Here is a 22880-nt window from a genome sequence, read left to right as displayed (position 1 = left end):
ACACACACATGATCATATCTCCTGCATCACGGCGATCTTAGCCCGAAGCGAGCGTTGCAAAAAAAAATTTTTTTAGCAAAGATGAACTCATTTTAAAATCGTGTAGGAGTAGGAATTAGCTGTTTAAGTTTAAGAAAGGCAATAATATGTTCCAGAACGTGAATTCTATTTGCCTACATCAACTGATATGTGTACCATTACAACTTTATTAACTCCCCCCGTTTATTAAACTAAAGGTAAAAGAACGCTCGCCAGTACATGAATGTGAAACTATCGTCAGCTCGGCCTTCTGTAGTGGACTCTTCACAGGAGGGGGGGAACAGCTATTTACCTTTCCCGACTGTGTGTATCGCTGTGCTACAGACAAATAGACAAACAAACTTCACTGCCTCAGTAATCAAAAGCTATGTGTGTGTGTGTGTGTGTGTGTGTGTGTGTGTGTGTGTGTGTCGCGGGAAAAGGGGCCGAGTTTTCACCACCACGCCTTCAAAGTCCAAAGTGTTATGTCAGATTAAAATCAATCTCTTAACAAACATAAAGTAAAGTCATGCAAAAGTGGATACTCATCGGTCAAATGGGCCTGATTTTCTTGATCACTATATTATACCAGGTCCTGCTGATTAATTGCGAAGTCAGTGCAAACAAAATCAAAATTTATACTCTCCTGCCTTATTGTGTCATTGCATTACATTAAAATTTGATAACCCACCAGCGTCTGTGCTGTAGCGGTTAGGCGCTCTGCTGTCTCCAGCAGGAGACCCGAGTTCGATTCTCAGATGGGGAGAATGTCTTATTGAGTATATCCTCAGTCTTACTGGTGGGGTGGTATATCCCCTTCAGCTCGAGTTGGCCTTAGCAGACAGGGTCTGAAGCCGGCCTCCGAAATCATCTAAATTATGTCGGCGGGGGTGTAAAACGACTCCATTTTATTAATATCGGCGGCAGTGCTCAGAGCACATTACACTCAAATAAATACATGTGTACCTCTGCCCTTCTTCTCACCAAATTTGACATGGAAGTCCAGTAGTGCCTATAATATAATTCTGCACGGAAACACAAGATCTGATTCCGCAATGCGCAATACTGTGGCGTCCTTGTGTGGGTTCTATAAGGTATGTTTTGTTTTAGTAGAGGTTTTACGGCGCTCGCAACAGCATAAGGTCATATGAGTGCCAGAAGACTAGAGGTGTTACAAGAGAGTACAGTAACAAACATAAAAAAGAAAAAAGGGAGATAAGGACGATAGATGTTTGATAGGAAAGAAGGAGCAAACCACACCAGAGCACCCGCCAACTACCCACCTATATAAGGTAAACTTAAAATTATAACAAACATAGAGATCAAGAACTATTCACTAAAATGAGGCACACACAAAAGTTTCTAGTGTACTTCCTTCCTACTCCGCGTCTACGCTACGACTAACTCTCACTCAAACCCTTGGAACTGATAGTTTTAGTAAGAGTTTTACGGCACTTGCAACACAATAGGGTCATATAAGTGCCGAAGATTAGAGGTGTTACAAGAGAGTAACAAACACACAAAAAAGGAGGGGAGATTAACACGATAAATGCTTGATAGGATATTATTATAGGATGGAAGAAGCAAACCACACCAGAGCACCCGCCAACCACCCACCTTGGAACTGAGAAGTGAGAAGGCCTAGCTTTCACCCTATGAACTCTCCAATCTTAGTTTACAGGAGTCATAAAGTTTATTGTACCTGAGAGAGCGGTAGCAGGAAGCCTAATACACGGACAAACAAAGAATAACAGACTGCTGACTCAACAAGTGCCCTTCTGGTTTGGTTTTGTCTTTTAATTCCGAGTCCCGATTTGTTGCGCTCGCAACTGCATAAGGTCATATGAGCGCGCGGGACACAAGTTGGCTGCATTCACGGCACGGCTTGATTTTATTCAATATTTCGATTCAAATGTTAAAAACTCGTGGTAAAAATCTCAGTTTCAAAATGATAACATTTTAAACAACGGTATTAACAGTTTATAGTAAAGGCCAATGGCCTTTATAAAATCAAGAATTCTGTTGGGATCAAAGACGGAGAACATATCTTTTAATTTTGAGCATTTAAAATACTTCCTTCGGGTCAATCCAAAGTCTGGACATTTGGTTAAGATGTGTTTAATGGTGAAATAAATTTGCGCCGCTTCCGACACAGAGCGGTTTCTCATCTCCTTGAAGAATGTATGTCAGGGTCGTGCGTCCGATACGTAATCAGGTAAAAATGACTTCGTCTTTTCTGGAGAGCCTTTGAAGTTTTCATTGACCCAGTTTGGGTGTGATATTGTAGTTTGTTGTTGATTTTTGTTTGCTCCAATGTGCCTGGAGCAGGTGTAGTTTTTTTAACGTTATTTTTAAAGTTAGTCTGAGGGAGAGTGTCCTTCGTTGATCCCAACAGAAGGGACAGGGATTCCTTCGCCAGGAGATCGACTTGCTCGTTTCCCCGAATGCCGACGTGGCTAGGTAGCCATGCTGACAGGCTACTTTTTGTGGTTTCAATCAAAGGGTGTATTTTTTGTTGCAACCTAACTATTTTTTGGGTGTATGAGTGTGCAGTTTGTGAGTGAGGTGAGGCAAGACAGATTCAGACAGAAGAAGGAAAGACATTTTGGGGATGTTGAACGGAGTCCAATGCCATGTCAATGGCAGTAGCCTCCGAAGAGAAAACGGAGGTTTCGGGATGGAGTCTCCTCAGGTATGTATAATGTACTGTAACAGGACAGGGCCACAGCTGAGTCCGATTTAAAGCCATCTGTGAAGATAAGCTCCGCACTGGGGTATTTTTAACGTGTGTTTTGTATGCTGCTTTAAATTTTTTGGTGTTTGTGCTCGCTATATATTGTATGTGGTGAGCTCTAACTCTAAGTCTATTCTTGCCTTGGTGAGATGCCACGGAGGGAGTGCAGGGAAAAGGAATTGTTCAAAGTCTTGTTTGGAAAAGTCTGAGTTTTGGAGGTATCCTCAAGGACTTAGTTTTTAGTTTTAGTAAGAGTTTTACGGCACTTGCAACACAATTAGGTCATATAAGTGCCGAAGATTAGAGGTGTTACAAGTGAATAACAAACACAAAAAAGGAGGAGAGTTAGTTTTAGTAGAGGGTTTTACGGCGCTCGCAACTGCATAAGGTCATATGAGCGCCAGAAGATTAGAGGTGTTACAAGAGAGTAACAAACATAAAAAAGAAGAAGGGGAGATAAGGACGATAGATGTTTGATTGGAAAGAAGAAGCAAACCACACCAGAACACCCGCCAACCACCCATATGAATTGGTTTGTTTGCCTCGGCCTGGCGGCTCTCCATCGGAGAAGTGCAGAAAGCCCCCAGAGCGAGGCGGAGTCTTTGGTTAAATACGGAGTCTAGCATTTTTAGGATGTGGGATTTTGCCGATTCATAGAATAGACTTGACAGCTGTAGTCAAGCCTGGATTGAACAAGGGAACAATTCAATAAAGATGGAGAAGGTTTTTTGAGTCAGCGCCTCATTCGGAGTGCAATAAAGTTTTTAAAGCGTTTAATGTTTTCTGGCACCTCACATGCAGGTCTTTTATGTGTGGAATGAGTGTAAGTGGCTCAAAAACAAAATGTGCACTCTGGAAATGTGAGCTGGGATCTTGGGGAATGGAGGGTAAGCAACAAACACACCACTTTGTACCAAACTCAAAACTCTCCCAACGACACAGCAATACCTTCTTTGTTTATGGAGGGACAAAGAAGAATATGATTTTAGTAAGAATTTTCCAGCACTTGGAACACAATTAGGTCATATACATGCCAAAGATTAGAGGCAGAGAAGTTACATGACAGTAAAAACACAAAAAAGGAGGAGAAATAAAGACTATAGACATTTCATCAGAAACAAAGAGCAAACCAGGTCAAAGCACCCCCCAACCACCCACAAAGGAAAGATAAATGAATGTAGGCTTAACAGATCCGTATACTTGGTTCTAATAGCAGTCAGTGCTGGAAACTAAAAATAAGAACAGACAAGTGTGTACGATAAAGTAAATTAAGTTTTAATTTGGTACATTGGTACATGAACAATTAGAACTATGGAGATGACAATTTTGAAATGAACAAATATGAGCCAATGAACAAAAAATGCAACAGTATGATTAACTGATAATTGAAAATCTCTCGGAACAAATCAGTATGAACTATCATACGAACAAAGTAAAATCATGAAACACCAAAGACAGAAAAATCTCTCCAAATCAACAAATCCCGGTGAAAAATGGTGAAATGGGTTTCGATTTAACGCCCCTGTCATCAACACTATTAGGTTATTTAAGAGGCAGTCGAATTCAGGAGTTGGAGAGAAAAACCTGATGAGAGACCTAAATAATATCTGAACTGTGAATGCACAACAACTATGGGGAGTAACATCTACAATGAGAGGAGCCTTCCCCCACACACACACACACACACACACACAAACGAGAGATTATGTGGAACACTAACACTGGAAGGGCACAAAAGTAAACGACCATCATTTGTCAAGTTTAACACTGAAAATAATACAGATGAATAGAAAGTTGATAGGTACTGCCAGTATTTCGACTGCCATTCCACCATACGCCATTTTGAAAAAAAAAAAAAATTAAATGACCGAGTCTTAAACTGAGCAGTTGCTTTTCATTTGACAGGCAGAAAGGCTTCCAACCTTTTCCCACAGTGTAGATACCACCTTTTTGTGGTACTGCAGCATGGGAGGAGGGTGGGGGAAAGGCCACTTGGAACAAGACCAAGGGTCACTTAAGAAGTGAAAACTTGACATTTTCTAGATGCTACTACTACAAAATGTTGATTAAAACCTGACTATTTCCTGGCAAAGAACACATGAATGCATACAATTATTCTCTAGACTGTCACTTTTTAAAACAATCGTACACCTTAAGAAGAAACAACGACTTCATAAAACATCACTGGCCCTTTTCAATCAACAATCAAAATTTTGGACTTCATAAAACATCATTTGACCCTTTCCAATTATCTAAACCACTGTGCGAGTGTGTACTGCCAATCTTGCGTAAAATTATCCCAGACAGTGAACTAGTGAGGAAAAGAAAGTGAGGGGGATGAAGAAAAATAATGTACAAAATCCAATACAGACAGCGTTTCTTCCACTACATAGTCATCATTCAGTGAGGGAAGTAGTGCTCGTCGTGTTCATGGGCGTGGGGGTCGGGGTATTCCGTCAGGTCGAGGGTGAGGCTGTTGCTGATCACACAATCACCTTGCTGCTCATCCAGGGTCGGTCATCAAGGTGGTGGTGGTGGGGAAAGACATGATAAAAAACAACTGTTAGTAACCGAATATCACAAAGACAATACATGACTAGCGGTACTCAAATGTAAGCACAAAAATCTTTTGAAAACAAACTGGCATAATCCAAGTCTTGTCGCAGATAAAGCAATTTAAATTGTGCAGATGGGGTTGCAAAACATACGCAGTTACATAAATTATTCGTTCAATACAATCCTGAGTCTCTGCATCGCGAATAGAACACACTGCACAAGTAGCCTATTTACTTGATAATATTAATAACAATATGCACAGCAAACTTTAGGAAACAATGAGGTCAGATACTCTATACAAATGGCCACCACAACAACAACAAAAAAGAAGGTAAAAAAGAACACGAAATGACGGGTAGCTCATAAAATTTCTCATTCCCCGACTGATATTTTTTTCATTTTTCTTTATCAGTTAACCCGTTTAATGGATGTGTCATATTTGTCAATTCCTGACGTGTCTGAGCTATCCATGCCCGACTATACTTTTATTATGTTCACTGGAAGATAATAACAAAAGCTTCTGTGACACAAAAACTTGAACACATAGCATCATATCAATGCAATCAGATTAACACCAACTTGCACTTTCATATACCAAAATGTACCGTACCCACATACATAATATAATTTAGTCAGTCTGTTTGCTACGTGCGTGCAAGACCATTTTTAATTTGGATCAGCAGAAATGTTGAACCACAGCTCACCTCGGGATAGATTCCGATCAAGGCATCTGCTCGGTTGTAGAACTCTTCTTTCAAAGAGATGACGATGCACTGAAAGTTCTTCTCAGACTGTTCCCGGATGTATGCTGCAACCTAGAATCGACCAAAAAGAAAATAAGAGAATGTATGATAAGAAAGCCTTAAAACCCCTTTTCAACACCTTGAGTTTTTTAAAAAGTGATAGCACAGAGCTAAGTGGGTGGAGAACCAGGAAAACTGAACAAACAAATCCACATTCATGTAATGAATTCCAGCATGAGTTTTCTAATCAAAGTCCAGTCCAACACCAATCCCGCAAATGGAAGCTTCAGAAAAACATGGAGGAATACTTTTACACCAGTGAAAGACCCGTACATTGAGTATATCTGGAGAAAAGAACCAAGTACACATAATCCTCTCCATAATGCATTCATGGTGCTCTTTGAGATTTAATTTTCTACAATCATGCAGTGACAACAAAAAGCACAATTTTTGACGAAGGCAGCACTGGCTGACCCAACTCCGATGTGTTACAATAAAACATTAGTAGCCAAACCAAAAGTATTCAAGAATACTTTAGAAAAGAATCAATCAACGCGTCAGTAACAATTTAAAATCTTGCCCCACCGAACTGCCGTGCACTGCCAAAATGCCTTTTTTCGTTACAGCAGTTTTATAAAAAGGAGTTTTGTAACCATTTTAAAAAAGGCGTTCTTCCGAAATTGTGAATTTTAATATATTAAAAAACTAGCCACTTTCACCTTGACATTCTAACACACAAAAAAGGTAACTGATCAGGCTATTGATTTAGCGAATAAAAAAATTGGGCGGAAAAAATGAAAAGAGTCGTTTTGTCAGCTTAGGGCAGTGAACTGGTTGCTTCACCCAAAGTAATAAGTTTAAAAGAACAATACTCAAGCAATACCATCCTTCCAGAGGACATGTAGTTTAGTTTTTTATAGCAATTTTATGGGACGTGCAACACAGTAGGTCATGTAAGTGCCCAAGATAAGAGGTGTTACTAGAGAGTCACATACAAAGAAGAGAAAGAGAAAAGATAAGGAGGACAGTAGATGCTTGATAGGAAAGAAGGAGTAAACAACACCAAAGAACCTGCCAACCACCCACACATGTGGTTTAGAAAAACCAAGAAACAACAACTACAAAACACAAAGAGCAAATAAATAGAGAGAGCAGACCACACTGAAATGAGCACGAAATCGTTCCATGTAAAGTAAACAACACACAAGGAAGACTCTGAGAAAGTTCCTCAATATAAAGAAACAAACCAGACAAAACATCTGAAGTTATTTATTTACCTTTCCAATGTTTGTGTTATCTAACGCTGCATCGATCTCATCTAGCACGAAGAAAGGGGATGGGTGGTAACTGAAAAACAAAAAAATACAAGATGAGAATGAGAAGGCCATTTATTACGATCAACCGTCACACAAATCAAGCTGTAAAAGTATTAACCACATCAAAGACAAAAAAAAGAGGGGAATGAAATAATCATAAAGTCTTTACTGATCTTGTGATAATTTTATAATTAGAAAGAGAGAGAGAAAGAGAGAGACAGACAAAGACAGAGAGAGGGGATGAGTGAGAGAGGGGACAAGAGAGGGTGGTGTTGGGGGAGAGATTGCGTGGCTGAAAGAAATTAAGAGTGTCCGGGAGTTGGAAAATATGTAAGTGCACGCGTTTGTCTTTTGAGAGCTTTTGATCTTGCGTGCATGCATGTGTGTACTGTCATTTACAGTAAGTTACATAAATATTGCAAATAAAACTGCATTTTCATGTCATTTACGATAAGTTGAGTACGTCCGATGGAAAGAGACTTCCAAAGAACACAAAAAAATCAGAAGGTTCTAATTTTATCTCAGAAGGTTGTGATTTTATCGGAGTAGTCGGCAGGTCGCCTTAAACGTAACATTACCTGTTGATGGAAAAAAGAAGCGCCAGGGCAGCCACGGTCTTCTCACCACCGGACAAGTTGTCCATGGGTCGGAACCGCTTGCCAGGGGCCACACAGTTGTAGTTGATCCCGTCTAGGTACGGTTCCTCGGGGTTCTCCGGGCCAAGGAAAGCCTGGGCACTCTGGTTTCTGGCCAGCGACTGAGGGAGACACACACACACACATGGAATATACAATGATCAGTTCATATCACCTGTTTTCATATTCTCAGATTTAGAAAACAGAACACACTGCTCAGGTTCGTAAAATAACTAGAAAGTAATATAAATAATATACCTCCCACCCCAGGCTTAAAAAACTTAACGGAGGGTGGCAGGAAGAGAAATACAGACAGACAGATGGGGGACTGGAAGAGAGAGATTGATGTGATCTGAATGTGATTGGTTCCTCTGCTGATGTTCTGGATGTAAAAATATTTCAGAATTGCCTGTATGGATCAAGAAGACAACACTCCCAGAAACATGGAAAAGCATGGAGAAGGATATGTTGAAGATGGAACACAACCGGGTTTGTCAGGAAAACAAACAAAAAAGGATGGACATCACTTGTACGTGGCCTACACCCTGCCACAGGTAAACAGCACTGACGATTGATGTGATGAATGTCACCTTGTGGAAAATGAATAAAGCACATCTATCTGAAGTTTGAGTTTAAGTAAAAAGAAGTGCATCAACACAATAATGGTCATATAGTGCAGGGAAGAAGCAAGACAGATAGACAGAAACAACAGAAGGAAAGAAAAGAAGTAGGACCTACAAGTGGCACCCCCCAACCACCCACTATCTTATCTTAAGACAAATCTAAAGCTAAAAGATTCTGTAAAGTACCTTATAAACTTCATCAATCTTTGTGGAGACGTGGTCGAAGCAATGCATGAACGTGTCATAGCGTTTCTTCCTGATCCTCTCAAATGTGGTCTTTGCTGACTTCGCCCTCCGCCTCGCATTTTCAAATTCTTCTGACGTTTCTTGAAACCTTTCTTTCACTCCATCTAGTCTGTGGACATTATATAATACACAACATGGTAAGCATTTTTACATTCATATTAATACATTTTGTACATTCAGATTAATACATTTTGTACATTTAGACGGGCAGCTTTGACTCTTTCTGTCAGGGTCAACATGGGATGTGTGGGATTCATTCTATTAGAAAAATAAAGACACCAGATAAAATATTAACCCCCTTATTCACTGTGTCTGAGGCAAAAAGCTTATCCTTCATACCACTGACGCTAGGATAGTGGGAACTATCCATATAGATGCTAACGCAAGTCGATTTTAAGCTTATCATAGGTGACTGTTATAAGAAAAACAATTTTCTGGGCACCGGATTGATTTAAGTGTTTTACATGAGCATCGGCATAATTGAGATCAATAAAGATGAGGGATACTATAAGTGTACCTGTTTTTGTTTTAGTAGAGGTTTTACGGCGCTTGCAACTGCATAAGGTCATATGAGCACCAGAAAATTAGAGGTGTTACAAGAAAGTAACAAACATAAAAAAGAAGGAGGGGAGATAAGGATGATAGATGTTTGATAGGAAAGAAGAAGCAAACCACACCAGAGCACCCGCCAACCACCCACAACAATTCTCTAAAAACAACCAAAAACAGTAACACTTGTATAAGAAGAATTAGACCTGTGTCTTTTTTACGACTTACGACCTTGCTGGACACCCTGCTAACCAAGATGATGGGTCTGAGAATTGATCGGGGAAATAAAAACAGTAAAAATAAAAACCCCAGGAAGATGACTAAACCAAATACGAGCACCCATCAACCACCCGAGTCTCGTCAGAAAAAGTTTCAGTAATGTGGATCTACAGTTGAAACCAAAACCCCTGTGCCTAAGGACATGAAAGCTTTATATCAAAAGAACAGCTGTTTCGGTTTAAAAAAAAGAAGCAAATGTTCAGTAGGAGGGGTTAAGATTCGATCAGTGAATTGCAGTGTGAACAACAATGTTAGTTCTCACGATGAAAAAGACATACACGTAAGCTAATGGTTGTTGTCATGGTGTAGAGATGGTGAAGCAGACAATGTTAATGATACTGACAAAAACGATGATGTTGACAGCTGATGCTGACAATGAAGATGAACGGAGTTAGTATTCTCACTTCTATTTTGTCCCCTAATGAAATTTTCCCCCTATGCTGTTTGCAAATAAGCAGACTTACTTTTCCATTGCCCTCATATTTGGAGCATTTATTTTTTGTATGGTCGTCTGAAGGTCGGATATTGACTTGGACATGGTTTCTTGGGCGGACTTGACTTCCTCAGCGGACTCAAGCTGGGGGCGAAAAAAGTACATCAAAATAACCATAGACAATCAAAAGAGAATTAGAAAAGTCTAATACAGGAGTTTGTTTTTTGTTCTTTTCTCAAAGAAAATCTAGCTGCTTCATCATCAGATATCTATGGTGGTAGTAGGCACATAGAGGCCAAAACCAAGGTTCTACAAAAAATCTGTAGACAAAAAGTCAGTTTATAAAGCACTATTACATTACATGTAAAAGTAACTTTGTCCTCAGTAACAGAAAAAGGAGACAGGGATTACCCCCCCCCCTCCCCGTCAAAACATAACAAATCGGCACACTTCAGAACACTCAGAAAACAGGCTGCTTTGACCAAATCTGGACTGTGAAGAACACAGCCAGAAAAACAGACACTCAATAAAATAGTCGAAACTGTCCAATACGGCCACCTACCATCATTGTCAGGGAGAAAAGGGGAAAAGTGGTAGTTTCAGTGCATTTATAATTTTTTTCTTTTAAACGCCCAGGGGTGTGTGTGAGTGTGTCGGAAGTGGTCATTTGTGTAGGTGATATGACTTGAACAGTTAGAGATGGTTCAACTGCACCTCCTCTATAAGGAAAACGAGCTGATACTGAAGGATATAACAACCTATTCTGCAAAGGATATCGACCCCACACAACATTCCCTCCTGTGAGATTAAAACGGCCCCAACCCTTTTACAAATGCCGGAGAAAGAAGCATAGGTACCTCTTTATGGTCTTCACTGAGGACAGAGTAATCAATGTCAAGGTTGGCCTCTCTCTCGTAGATGGCCTTCGCTCCTTGACTGCTGAGAGAATCCATGGGCGTCTCTTGGCTGCCGTCCCCACCCTCTCCTTCCTGTGAGATGTCATCCATGGTGCCGCGTCGCATGGGAATTCGTATGTCATCCATCTGCGGCGAAAGACATTTTGAAGATAAAATGAGATGCCATCTGTATGGCGGCAAGGAAAAAGTGGTTTACCTTTAGAACAAAAAAATTTTCTTTGAACTGTTGATTTAAAAAACCCAACAACAACAAAAACAGTTATGAATGTGTAATCTTAATCTTACTTCATCAAAAGCTGCGGTAAAAAAAAAAAAAAGTTCTACTCCTGACCGCAAGCAATACAAAAACATTGTCACAGAAAAAATTCATTTGAAAGTCCTGCTTAATTGCCAGTAAACATACCCATGCGGTGGGAAAGTACAAAATCACCTCTACAGCGATTGAGGTAACACCTGGGTTTGGTTTTTTAAAGTGAGTTAATGGCTATTTTAAGGGAGTGGCATGTTTTGTGTATTAATAAAATGCAAGAGAAATCATTTTGTCTAAACTGACTTCTTAATTGAGAAATGAAACAAAAAGTATCCATCAGAACCCATGGCAACATCTTTATTAATGTGTGTAAATTGACGAGGGCATTTTCTTATGGAGTAACATGAAAATAAGAAAAAAAAAGACCCTCTACTCTACTGGGCACAGTAAAGTTATGAAAGCATAAAAATGTTCCTTTTGAAAACTTTGGTTGTCGCAACGTTTACAAACAAACTTTTGATAATAGCTCAAAAGTAACACACTTGCTGACAAAATTAGTTACTTCTAAGATTTTAGCCATATATGGAAATAAATATGTCAAATGTATAGGCGGAACTTGTTCAGTTTATAAGTATGAAATCATTTTTTTCTTAAACATCTTACACTTGAAAAATATGTCATCAAATGAAAGTCTGCAAATATGACCCCCACTGTCAATTTCGGGCAACATTCATGGATTGCGAGAAGTAACTCATCTTGACGGTGCACCTCACAAATATTTTTCAACAACAAAACACGATAGCTCTGTGTCCCACAAGCGACGCCTCACCTTGCACGACTTGAGCAGGCTGTGTCGGTCAGCTCTCTTCTGCTCCAGCTTCACCTCCAGGGCGTTGATGCCCTTCTGCACCGCCGCAATCTCCTTCTGCTGGGCGCTCAGACGTTTGCGCACTTCTGTGATGGCCCCCTCGGCGTCGTCCACCTGAGACTTGCACGTCAGTTTGTTCTGCTTCAGCTTCTCTTGTCTCTGCATCTCTTCCTCGATGATCTGTGAAAGAATAAAAAAGGAGGTAGTTTGCAGCAGACCCAAAAAAATTGCTCAGTAAATTTCAGCTTGAGAGAAGTACAAAGACACAATAACAATAATTCTGTGTTAGCAAAGGCAAAACAGAAAAATAATCCTCAAGTTAAAGAGAAACACGTTCACACATTATCAATGTCACAAAGTAATGAGGAAAATTGCTTTTTAGTAAGAGTTGTTTCATGGCACTTGCAAAACAACTAGGTCATAAAAGTGCAAAAGACTACAGGCGTTACAAGAGAGTAACAAACACAAAAAAGAGGAGGTGAGATAAGGACGATACATGTTGGATAAGATAGAAGGAGCAAACCTACAAATATTTACCTCACGGGTATTTCCCATATTTTCAACAACGCATGTAAAGTAAATAAAGAGAGAACAGACTCACCTGCATTTGGCGGGCCTCTTCTTCCTTTACTCGTTCCACCTCCTTTTCATTATGCTTCACCTGCTCTTGCCATTTTTTCACCAGTTCTGTAGAAAAAAGGGAGAAAAGGCATTGATATCAAGGAACCACAGCTAGCGCTGTCAAAGGAATGGATAATTTTGCTATTGTACGCCGGGCACGAGATAGGTGTTGAACAAAGAACAGTTTTACAACCTACGGAATCAAATGTACTTTTTAACACAGTGCACTTGACTGTGCTGTAGTCTTTACATCTCTGTAGTCTCCCTCCCACTGCAACGTGAACAAAAATTCTACGTCTGCTAAAACTTGAGTTCCGTTTCATTGGTATCTCAGCTACTATAAAGTTTAGAAAAAAAAAAGAGTCACATCTCTTGAATGCTTACTGTTTTAGTAATGAAATCAAACCCAAATAAAGAGAATTTGATGAGAAGTGCTGGCTTTGTAATTGATAAAACCAAGCAAGGTGTGTTGCTTTCTTACACACATCATGCGAGACAATCACAGCACACATGGTTGAATTGGAACGCTTGTTCAGTCTTACTACTTTCATATTGTTTACATCGTTATGCTGCCTCATAAACTTAAACTGTTGCAAGGGGTGTATCATCTGTTGAACCGGCCTCACATTTGACTTTCAGCTCCCAAGGACTAGAGCTGCCACCCACTTTCTGACTATATGAGACATGTGTTACTCTTATATGAATAACTCAGCACCTAGTATAGACTTGAAGCTTCACCGACTCACCAAACTGTTTAGAATATGTTTCCTTATGCTTTAACACATTTTCATTTTTAAAAATATTTTGCTTTGGGTCATTTACATTTAATCAATAATGTAACAGTAGGCTTTTCTCCAAACTTGGTTCCTTACGAAGATGTTGTTGTTGTTATCCACCCAGGGTTAGCTGGGCCCTTGCCCTTCAGTCCAATGCCATGTAGTGAAAAGTACAGGTTTGCTGCAGTTGCTATAATGTTCCATAGAGTGTGTTGTCAATGTTAGGTCTTGGAGGGAGAAGAGTAGCTCTGATGCCATTTAGGGCTCAGCAGTGGAACAAGTGATGACCCACAGTTTCATAAGCATTCCTTATGAAGATAAAAGATTAGATCTAGATCTACTTACAGAGTAAATTGCACCTCAATCAACCATAACTTTCTGCATCACTTTCTTCTCGATCTGAAGGCTTCCGATCAGAATAACCAGAGTCATTGTCCATGTCATCACTGTCCGCAAAAATTAAACAAAAATATTTCTCAGTATTGTCTCCAGAGCATAACAGTTCCTCTCACCCTCTGTGTCCTGCGAGCGCTCACACTCCAGCTGATTCTCCAACTTGTGCCTCAAGTTCTCAAACTCCATGCGCCTCCGAGCTCGCTCTTGTTGGGCCCTCAGCTCCCGCTCCTCGTAATGTCTGAAACACAACAACAGGATAATTAATTAACTATGCTTCTTTTTTTTCACGTTCAACCGTAAGTCCTGTCTCTCTTTTTAAATTGACGCTATCAGATACCTACTTAGTTTAGTTGGAGATATGAGACATGAGATATGAGAAGACATTGACTCAATAAAAAACATTTACAGCAGGAAAAAGCTTGATAGACCAACAGAAACAATATGAGAGGGGGGGAAAAAAAGATTTAGGAACTACTGTTGACACTTTACAACCACCTGCATTGGCATGTGCTTGTGTGAACAAGAGTGAGCAGGGGTGAGTGTCTCCTTGTATGTATAAAATATGGAAAAAGGGGAACAATGTATGCATAAAAATTAGTTGCCATGTGAACTGAGGAACTCAGTCAACATAAGATCTAGTAGGGGAACTAAAAAGCAGAATTTTTTTTTTAAACAACTTCAAAAGAGAGAAACTTCAAAATTTTCTTGTCCTTTCCTTTCTGCTAACTCTCTAGCTCCAAAGAAGGCCATCTGCAACATTTCACTTGCTTACAAATAATTAATATAAAACAAATCTAATGAAAAAAAAAAAAGAAATTTAGTCAATTCCACCCATCCAATCAAAGTGCTACACATATCAAACTCAGCATAAACTAACCTGATATTAGGTACACCAATGACAGCGCAGAAATCCTTGAACACAGCATCTTCCACGCGGTTCATTTCATCCCTCAGCTGCTTAATGTCCACCTCACGAGCATCAATGCTACGCTCAAACTTTTGCTGGTCCGGCTGGAACCCAAAACAACATTTAACTCTTTAGTACCATTCTCCAAACTTGTCCCTGAGACATACATAATATTATATCATTCACTCTCCTAATAAAATTTCTCGGAGTAATAATCCCTCCAAGATATCAATTTACCCTCACATCAAGGACTCTAAACTCCCAGTTCAATGTTCAAACTTTGATTTTAGATAACACATGAAAGAGGCCACAGAACTTCTTTTTTTTTATACAATCCCCATGGACCCAGGAGCAGATCAAAACCCTTAAATAATAATACATCTTGTCAAAATCCTGTCACACTCTTAGTGGAGTAAATATAGCTGTCAGCCTTCCCCAAAACCATAGCAATAGTCAAATATATAGCATAGCTCCCTTAATTTGATCAATTTTTAAAAAAGTCTGTTTTAGTTCCATCAAGAGCGTTTAATGTTTTTAACAGAAAGCACACCATATCACTATAAAGAATAAAACTTTATCATCATTTTCTTCTTTTTTTCTTCAAAAGTATAAGCTCATCTTCGTTCATAAGTTTCACGTCAGGCTGACCAAAGACCTCTGTACTCAATACAAAAAGAGACAAGAAAACTCACCATAGCCTTTTCAATCTTCATTTGACACTCAGCTATCTGGTTCTCATTGTGCCGGATTGTTCTGTTCCTCTGAAACAAAACCCAGGATATCACATAATCAGATGACACATTGGACAACACGAGCAAATGTATAATTTAAAGGCTTTGTAGTGAGCAACAAGAAAAGTAAAATAATCACTTATAAAATACTTGAAGACCTGACATTTCCATCAAAATCCATGCTCACATGGATTTCGATGATACCAATCCTGTATGCATACAACTTATTACGTTGAAAAGTTTATCAAGTGGCATGTTTGAAAAAAGCAACCAACATCAGGTTATGTATGTAGTATAGGGTTTTACGGCGCTCGCAACTGCTAAGGTCATATTATGAGCGTCATCAGGTTATTGAAAAAAATAAAGTCAAGTATCACATGTGTAAATACCAGTAAGAAACATTTCAACAGTCAAATAACTAAGGCTCACATTGCACCAATTTAAAATAGACAACAACAAAAAAAGAAGAAAAAAAAAACATTTTTAAAGAGTTGAAAACTTACAGTGTTTTCCAGATCAGTAACACTGTACTTGAGCCTTGTTTCCAGGCCCTTGATCTGCGAGCGGATGGTGTTGAGCTCCGACTCCTTGCGTTTGCGCTTCTGTTGTTCCTTCAGCTCTTCCATCAACTTTTCCTTCTTGGTCTTCAGCTGACTCAAACTCTTCTCGTCCCAACGACGGGCTTTCGCCTTCAGGTCACTAGAAAATTCAAAAAACGATTCTCAGCTCTTTACACACACCCAAAATTTAAAAAAAAGAAAGTGCTGTCCTCTACAGGCATACTAGAGATGTCTTTTTTCCTCCTCTGTTAAGAAAATGTTCTGTTCAGTGTGTACACTGCTGCTAGACTGCTCCACTCATAAGAGCAAAGTTTATGACAAGAATGCAAAGACAAAAGGAGCCAAAATGCAACTGACTTAAAACTGAAAGAAGAGTGTTACATAACCACTATCACTATGACGAACATTATCACAACCGAATTAAGTTCATTGCCAAAGATAACGTACCCACTTTTGTATAAATTAGCACCAATCACTGATGTGGTGTACAACCACTTCATTTTTCAACAATGCTACACAGTTTTCACTGGCTTCCTGATATGTATTTCTTGACACGACAGACATTCTAAAAATAGCCTACTTTGAATTTGTTGTCTTTTATAATATTTACCAACAGTTCTTACCTTGCACCACCAGATATAATTCCAGATTTGTTGAAGATTGTTCCATCCAGTGCAACGGACTGCAAAACAAATAGGTTTTTCAAAATTATTCAACAATGTCAATCTTTCATGTTGTCAACCTGAATGCAATAACACAGCACAAAAACCCCCCAGTAATTATAAAAACACTCAAAAGGAAACAAAATTTTTTTAAGACAAACTATTCTGAAATGACACAAGCCATTTTTTAAAGACAAACTATTCTGAAATGACACAAGCCAGAGCCACGGGGACATTGAAGAACCAGTAATGTCCTTTCAAAGAAATGTGATAAAAAACCAATTAAAAGAAAACTTCTTGCAAACTTTGAGGGTGGGGTCAGATCAGACTCAAAGTCATTTACGGTATCCTCTTTGTACTCTTACAAGAAGTATGCAAATTCCAATTCATTATGAGTTATGGCCCAGAAACAAAGCACACATGAAACAAGATGAAAAAAAAAACTCCACCTGATAAATAGTAGAACTACAAGTTCCGACTAAATTTGAGTAAAAAAGTACATCCCCACAAAAACAGTCGTTAAACGTAAGGGAAAATTTAAACAAACAGATAGAAACGACAGAGAGAAAAGGAAGAAGCAGGATCTACCGAAGGCACCTTCTAGCCACCTGCATGCTGACAAAGACCTTAAAAAAAAACACACCGAAAAATACAAATTATAATTTGGGACCAAGCTAAAAAAAATTAATCAAGACAGGCAACAAACGAAAAGGTAGACATGTCAACCAATGAGCTCACCCTCTGTCTCTCCACACCGCCGAAGGCCACTCTACGGGCATCCTCCACGGTCTCACAGACAAGGGCATTGCCACAGGCAAACAGAAGGGCTTTCTTAATGACAGGAGGGTCGTAGTGGATGACATCGATGACAAGCTTCACGTTCTTCGGGTCGCGGATGTCTCTGTCAGAAACAGAATCATTATTTCAGTTAAGAGATTTGCAGTACTTGGTAGATGTTGTCATGAACTACTTCATAATTATCCTTCTCTTCTTTTTGCTAATCTCACTTTTTGCTCGCATTAATAGGCCTGTTTTGTAGATGGCCTCAATTGCCATACTAGCACTCAAAGGCCTCTTTAACTCAAACAATCTATATGATGGGAGCAAACTATCCCTAGTGTACAACAACAACAACAACAAAAAATACCATTCAACTCATAAAGTACATATCAAGCAACTAAAGCTGTCTGTCACGTGGTTGGCAGGCAGGCACTGGGGAAAGGGGTGAGGTATATATGCGTGTGCGTGTATGTGTGCCCACAAGGAAGAAGTAAGGATGAACACAGAAACAGAACTAAAACTAACTCCCTACCTTATTTTGTCTAAAATAAATGTCATTAAAGGCGTGTGCCTCCCATACATGATGCAGGAATCCCCATCAATATCAGAAAAGAACACACCTTTCTTTTTTTCTTTTTTTATAGTAGAGGGTTTTACGGTGCTTGCAACTGCATAAGGTCATATGAGCGCCAAGGGGTGGGTGTCAACAGAGAAGTCTTTACAGGAAATCAGACTTAGACTGCTCACCTCTCTAGCTTCAACAGCACAAGGTCTGGTTCGACTATCAAGGCACCCCAAAATATCAGGTCACAAGGGAGTGACAAACATACAAAAGAAGTAGAGGAAAATGACAATAGTAAGGATCAGGAAAGAAATAGCAGCAGTTCCCTGTTGTAGATCAGGCACAGTTATGAGCGTGACATGAGTCAGCCCATTTACAATTCTCCTATGCTTGAACGAGAAATGTCCCCCCTTTGGGAATGGCCTAAAGACACTTCAGTCAGTGGCACTGCCCCGGGGGGTACACACCTTTCTCTTGTTGAAATTGTCCAAGACAACCACCTATTGTGCAGGAGAAAAGTAGTTGTTACAAACAAGTGAACGTCTTCGGCAGTGTCATTATAATAAAGAAAAAAACGCAACGAGGAAGTGGGAAGTGATCATTTGTGCGGGCGAATGTCTTTGACAGGTGGCCATTTGAGCAGGTTCCACTATAATATCAAATCGGTCTTCTCTTTCTCTTCTCTTGTCCAGGGAGCCGTGACAGTCTGCTCACCTCAGTTTCTCATTGATGGAGCCGACCTCCAGGTAGTCTAAGGGCAGGAATGTCTCAGGCTCGATACGCTGCTCCTTCATGTACTGAATACAGTCCTTGGCTGTCTTCTCAGAGTCGCAGACGATCGAGTCCATGTGCTTTCCAAGCACCTTGGTAATGGCAATCTGGTACTTCTTGTGGCTCGGCTCACACAGGTCCAGCAGACGTCCGTGCTGCAGAGAAAAGCAGGCAAAAGAGATGAAGACCATGAAAGAATTTTATCTAAATTTATCTGGGTCATGACAAGATGGGATTAGCTAGTCGAAAAGGTTACTATCATTTTTTTTTTAAAATCTACATAAGATGAACCAGCAAATCAAAGCACCTTTGCTATAATTTTCTCATCTATGTGATAGCATTAACCAACGAAAGAGTTTTTGACAAAGAGTTACTGAACATACCAGAACTATCCTGACCAATTATCATTGTCCAATACACAACAAGTCATGATGTGAAGTGGATAAGGAGCTTAAGGTAAATTGAGTACATATTCAGTGTTCGCCAAAATTATAGACCCAACTCCCAAATTCTGAGACGAAAGGCGATGACAGACAGAATATTTCGTCAGCCCAGATCACAATCTTTAAAAGACAAACCTAGAAGCATGTTTGTTCACTTAGTGTTTTGAAAGAGCCTGGGCAAAAAAAATTTTAAAAATTGCCTTTGCAACAATTACTCTTCAACAACCTTCCAACAAACATCTTGTTATTGATATGCATGTCATTTATAATTCATGCTGTTTTCACAAAAGTCTCTTCAGTAAAATGTGTATGTTTTACGTTATGTGGGCCGATGGTCTAAAACACAAAATAAAATACATACCTACTTAATAACAGATACCTGAAAAATGCATTTAACAGGTGTACTCAATCTTGGCAACTTAAACTTATCAAACAAGTGGCAAGTCTCTCCCCATACTTACGTCATATGCGAAACAGCTCGGACGGATCTCATTTTCTAAGACGTAACCATTCTAAGAAACAAATCCCTGCAAAACTCTAATACGGTTTACTGACATCTAAAAAGGCAATTGCTAAATTGCGTAAAAATTCACTTTACAGCACAAAGCTAACATGGGTAAAAGGAAGGTCACACAGACAAATTTCCACTCACCACACCAGGATACAGCCTCTTCAGATTGTCAATGAGCTCCGCTTTCCTTGAAGCCCGGGACGACTCCTGTCTGTCAACCTATTAGAGGCAGACAAGCAAAGTATAGTCATGATTCACAGACACAACTTCAGAATTTATACTGTTTCATAGGTCCTGAAAAAGTGTTTTTATATGCATGTGTTTATCTTGTACCTTTGGTCGTCTGCATTGAGATTGTTCAGTACATTTCGATCCGCAGGAAAGCAAATCATTAATTTCGTCCGAGAGAAAACCAATAGAGTCTATTAAATCTTATTTTGACCCATCTAAAGTCCATAACCTACATTTATTTTTCTCCTAAAACAGAAAGAAAACCTTATTCTCTGTCACTGCAAATTACACTTCTATCCAACTAACTTTAAGTCTTGATCCAAATACTTATCCTACAAAACAACATTTTCTTTGCAACTGACCTTGGCCTCTCCCAGCTGTGTGGTGATCATTTCGAGCTCTCTGTTGATCTCATCAATGCGGTACGTCGATTCGTTCACTTCTTTGGCCAACTCCTGCTCCACCTTCTTTTGGTCCTCAAGAGCTGAGCGACTTGTACTGTAATGTTAAAGAATATATTTACACAGGTTAGATATCATCTATGATTAGCCTCAAGGAGAGGGGGAAAGGAACAGAAAGAAAGAACGACGGAGAAAGGATTGGGGGAGAGAGAAAAAGAGCAATGATTTATCAGGTAATGTAATCCTCCAGCTTCATCACATGGCTCATGTTCTCTGAGAGAGAGAGAGAGAGAGAGAGAGAGAGAGAGAGAGAGAGAGAGAGAGAGAGAGAGAGAGAGAGAGAGGGAAGGAGAGAGAGAGAGAGGGAAGGAGAGAGAGAGAGAGAGAGAGAGAGAGGGAAGGAGAGAGAGAGAGAGAGAGAGGGAAGGAGAGAGAGGGAAGGAGAGAGAGAGAGAGAGAGAGAGAAAAACAGGAAGAAAGAGAGAGTGAGAAAGAGACAAAGGGAAACAGAAACAAAGCAAGAGACAAAGAGAGAGACAGAGAGAGAAAGAGAAAGAGACAAGTCTACTCACGTGATGTAGTCCTCAAGCTTGGACACTCGGTTCTTGTTCTCCTCCAGCTCATGTTGCTTCTGCTTCAGCTTGGCCTCGTACGTCGCGATGTCACGCTGGGCACTGTCCAGCCGGTCCTGGTCCATCTTCTGCTCCCGGATGATAGCATCCAGTTCTTGCATGTATTCAGCCGCCCGCCGTCCAGCCTCCTCCTTCAGACGATTGTACTGCTGAACCTGAGCAGAGAACATGTCCATTTCTGTTAAAGTAGGCTTGCCAACTTTTCAAAAACCAAGTCAGGGACATCACATTCTGTGTTTTAGTTTTGGTAAAGGTTTTATGACACTTGCAACACAATAAGGTCATATAAGTGCTGAAGATTAAAAGTGTTACAAGAGAGTAACACAAAAAAAGGAGGATAGACAAGGATGATTCATGTTTGATAGGAAAGAAGGAGCAAACCACTCCAGAGCACCCGCGGCACCTCAAGTTAAGACAAATAACATAACAACCAACAAAAATTACATCAATTACATGACCAACTGTGTACCTGGCTCTCCTCCAGCTGCAGTGACCTTCCTTGAGATTGTGACTCCTCCTCAAGCTCTGCCTCAAACTCCTGCTGCTTTTGCTCCACTTCCGTCAGCTCATCCTGGATCTCCGACAGCTAAACAAATGCCAGAAACACACAGCAGACAATTAATTAGATTTCAAACAGCCCTGCTTGTTTCATAGGTGTTAATCGATGTGTTTGTATTGTGTGTGAGCATGTGTATGGTTGCACACATGTGCATGTGTGTCTTTGGGTGTGGGTGCATGTGAGTTTTGTTGGTTTAAAGGGGGCTACCACATAAAACAGTATGCTTTCCTGAAGAGGCAGCATTGAACTATGTAGTGTTAGGTTCCTCATTATCAGCAAGAACACCATTAAAAAGTGAAGTTTGGGCCAAAAAAATTTTTTTAAAGTTCAAGAGCACCAGAAAACATTCCCATTTCTAAATTTTGAATCATTCTTTCAGTTTCTTAGAAACATAAGCAGACAAGAAATTTGTAATTAAGCTCTATATGCTGCGACAGCTGTTTAAGCATATTTTCACCCTGTTGTCCGCTGCCATAGAGAAATGTTAATATATTAGAGTTGATATCCATATGAATCTAAACAAATGTTTTAACAAAATACACCCTTACGACTTACCGTCTGGTTGTGGTTTTCATGTTTCTTGACAGCCTGTTTCAGAGACTTCCTGTAAAGAGACAAAAGAATCATATTTGAACCACATATGCCAACATGTGTGTGGTTTTCTTTTTAATTTATCGCAAAATAACAAATCATGACCTGCTAATTCAAGTTACAATACAAATTGAGTACTGCATACATTCGTAACTTACATATATCATTGTGTAACACACAAAGGCACAAACGATATGAGAGGTACCCCTGATAATTTAAATGCCAAAAAAGTTTTAGCAGTCCTAAGCATAAATATCACAAGAAAAAAAAGGAGAGACAAATGCAATTCCAACAGTCTGATCTTTAACAAAATATAACTAGTGCTCATTGATGCAACGCTCCCTTAAATAGGAACAAATCTATACCCTTTAATATCCTCAAGGATAAAAACAAGAATGGACTTCTTTCTCTTTCAAAGTTGAAAAATGAGCAACATTCACAAATCAAATCCCTTAAAACAGAGCATTTTCAGATCAGGCTAACTGTTTGAAAAAGAGCCATATCACATGCACATTCTGTACTCCATTCATAAATCAGAAATGGTCTGAGCACAGGTATAAAGACTGAACCCCCCCCCCT

General features: G+C 39.7%; 1 protein-coding gene across 1 annotated transcript in view; it reads right to left on the bottom strand.

Annotated features, from left to right (window-relative positions):
- Positions 1-4006: 4006 nt before the first annotated feature.
- The window catches only part of LOC101856980 (structural maintenance of chromosomes protein 1A), a 26507-nt gene continuing 7633 nt past the window's right edge, over positions 4007-22880 (bottom strand). Inside the window, exons 8-28 of the mRNA XM_035971476.1 lie at positions 22266-22314; positions 21621-21737; positions 21092-21306; positions 20481-20616; positions 20029-20106; positions 18877-19088; positions 17559-17721; positions 16782-16840; positions 16102-16297; positions 15560-15628; positions 14838-14971; positions 14077-14198; positions 12769-12854; positions 12129-12347; positions 10990-11175; positions 10164-10276; positions 8812-8980; positions 7946-8124; positions 7329-7398; positions 6013-6123; positions 4007-5251 (exon numbers count right to left, since the gene is read on the bottom strand). Of these exons, the coding sequence (XP_035827369.1) occupies positions 5153-5251; positions 6013-6123; positions 7329-7398; positions 7946-8124; positions 8812-8980; positions 10164-10276; positions 10990-11175; positions 12129-12347; positions 12769-12854; positions 14077-14198; positions 14838-14971; positions 15560-15628; positions 16102-16297; positions 16782-16840; positions 17559-17721; positions 18877-19088; positions 20029-20106; positions 20481-20616; positions 21092-21306; positions 21621-21737; positions 22266-22314 (2782 nt within the window). The 3' untranslated portion in view covers positions 4007-5152. The remainder of the gene's footprint in view (positions 5252-6012; positions 6124-7328; positions 7399-7945; positions 8125-8811; positions 8981-10163; positions 10277-10989; positions 11176-12128; positions 12348-12768; positions 12855-14076; positions 14199-14837; positions 14972-15559; positions 15629-16101; positions 16298-16781; positions 16841-17558; positions 17722-18876; positions 19089-20028; positions 20107-20480; positions 20617-21091; positions 21307-21620; positions 21738-22265; positions 22315-22880) is intronic.

Source organism: Aplysia californica, unplaced genomic scaffold (assembly GCF_000002075.1).
Source record: "Aplysia californica isolate F4 #8 unplaced genomic scaffold, AplCal3.0 scaffold00442, whole genome shotgun sequence".
Classification (NCBI taxonomy): Eukaryota; Metazoa; Mollusca; class Gastropoda; order Aplysiida; family Aplysiidae; genus Aplysia; species Aplysia californica.
This window is presented reverse-complemented; position numbering and strand designations above follow the sequence as displayed.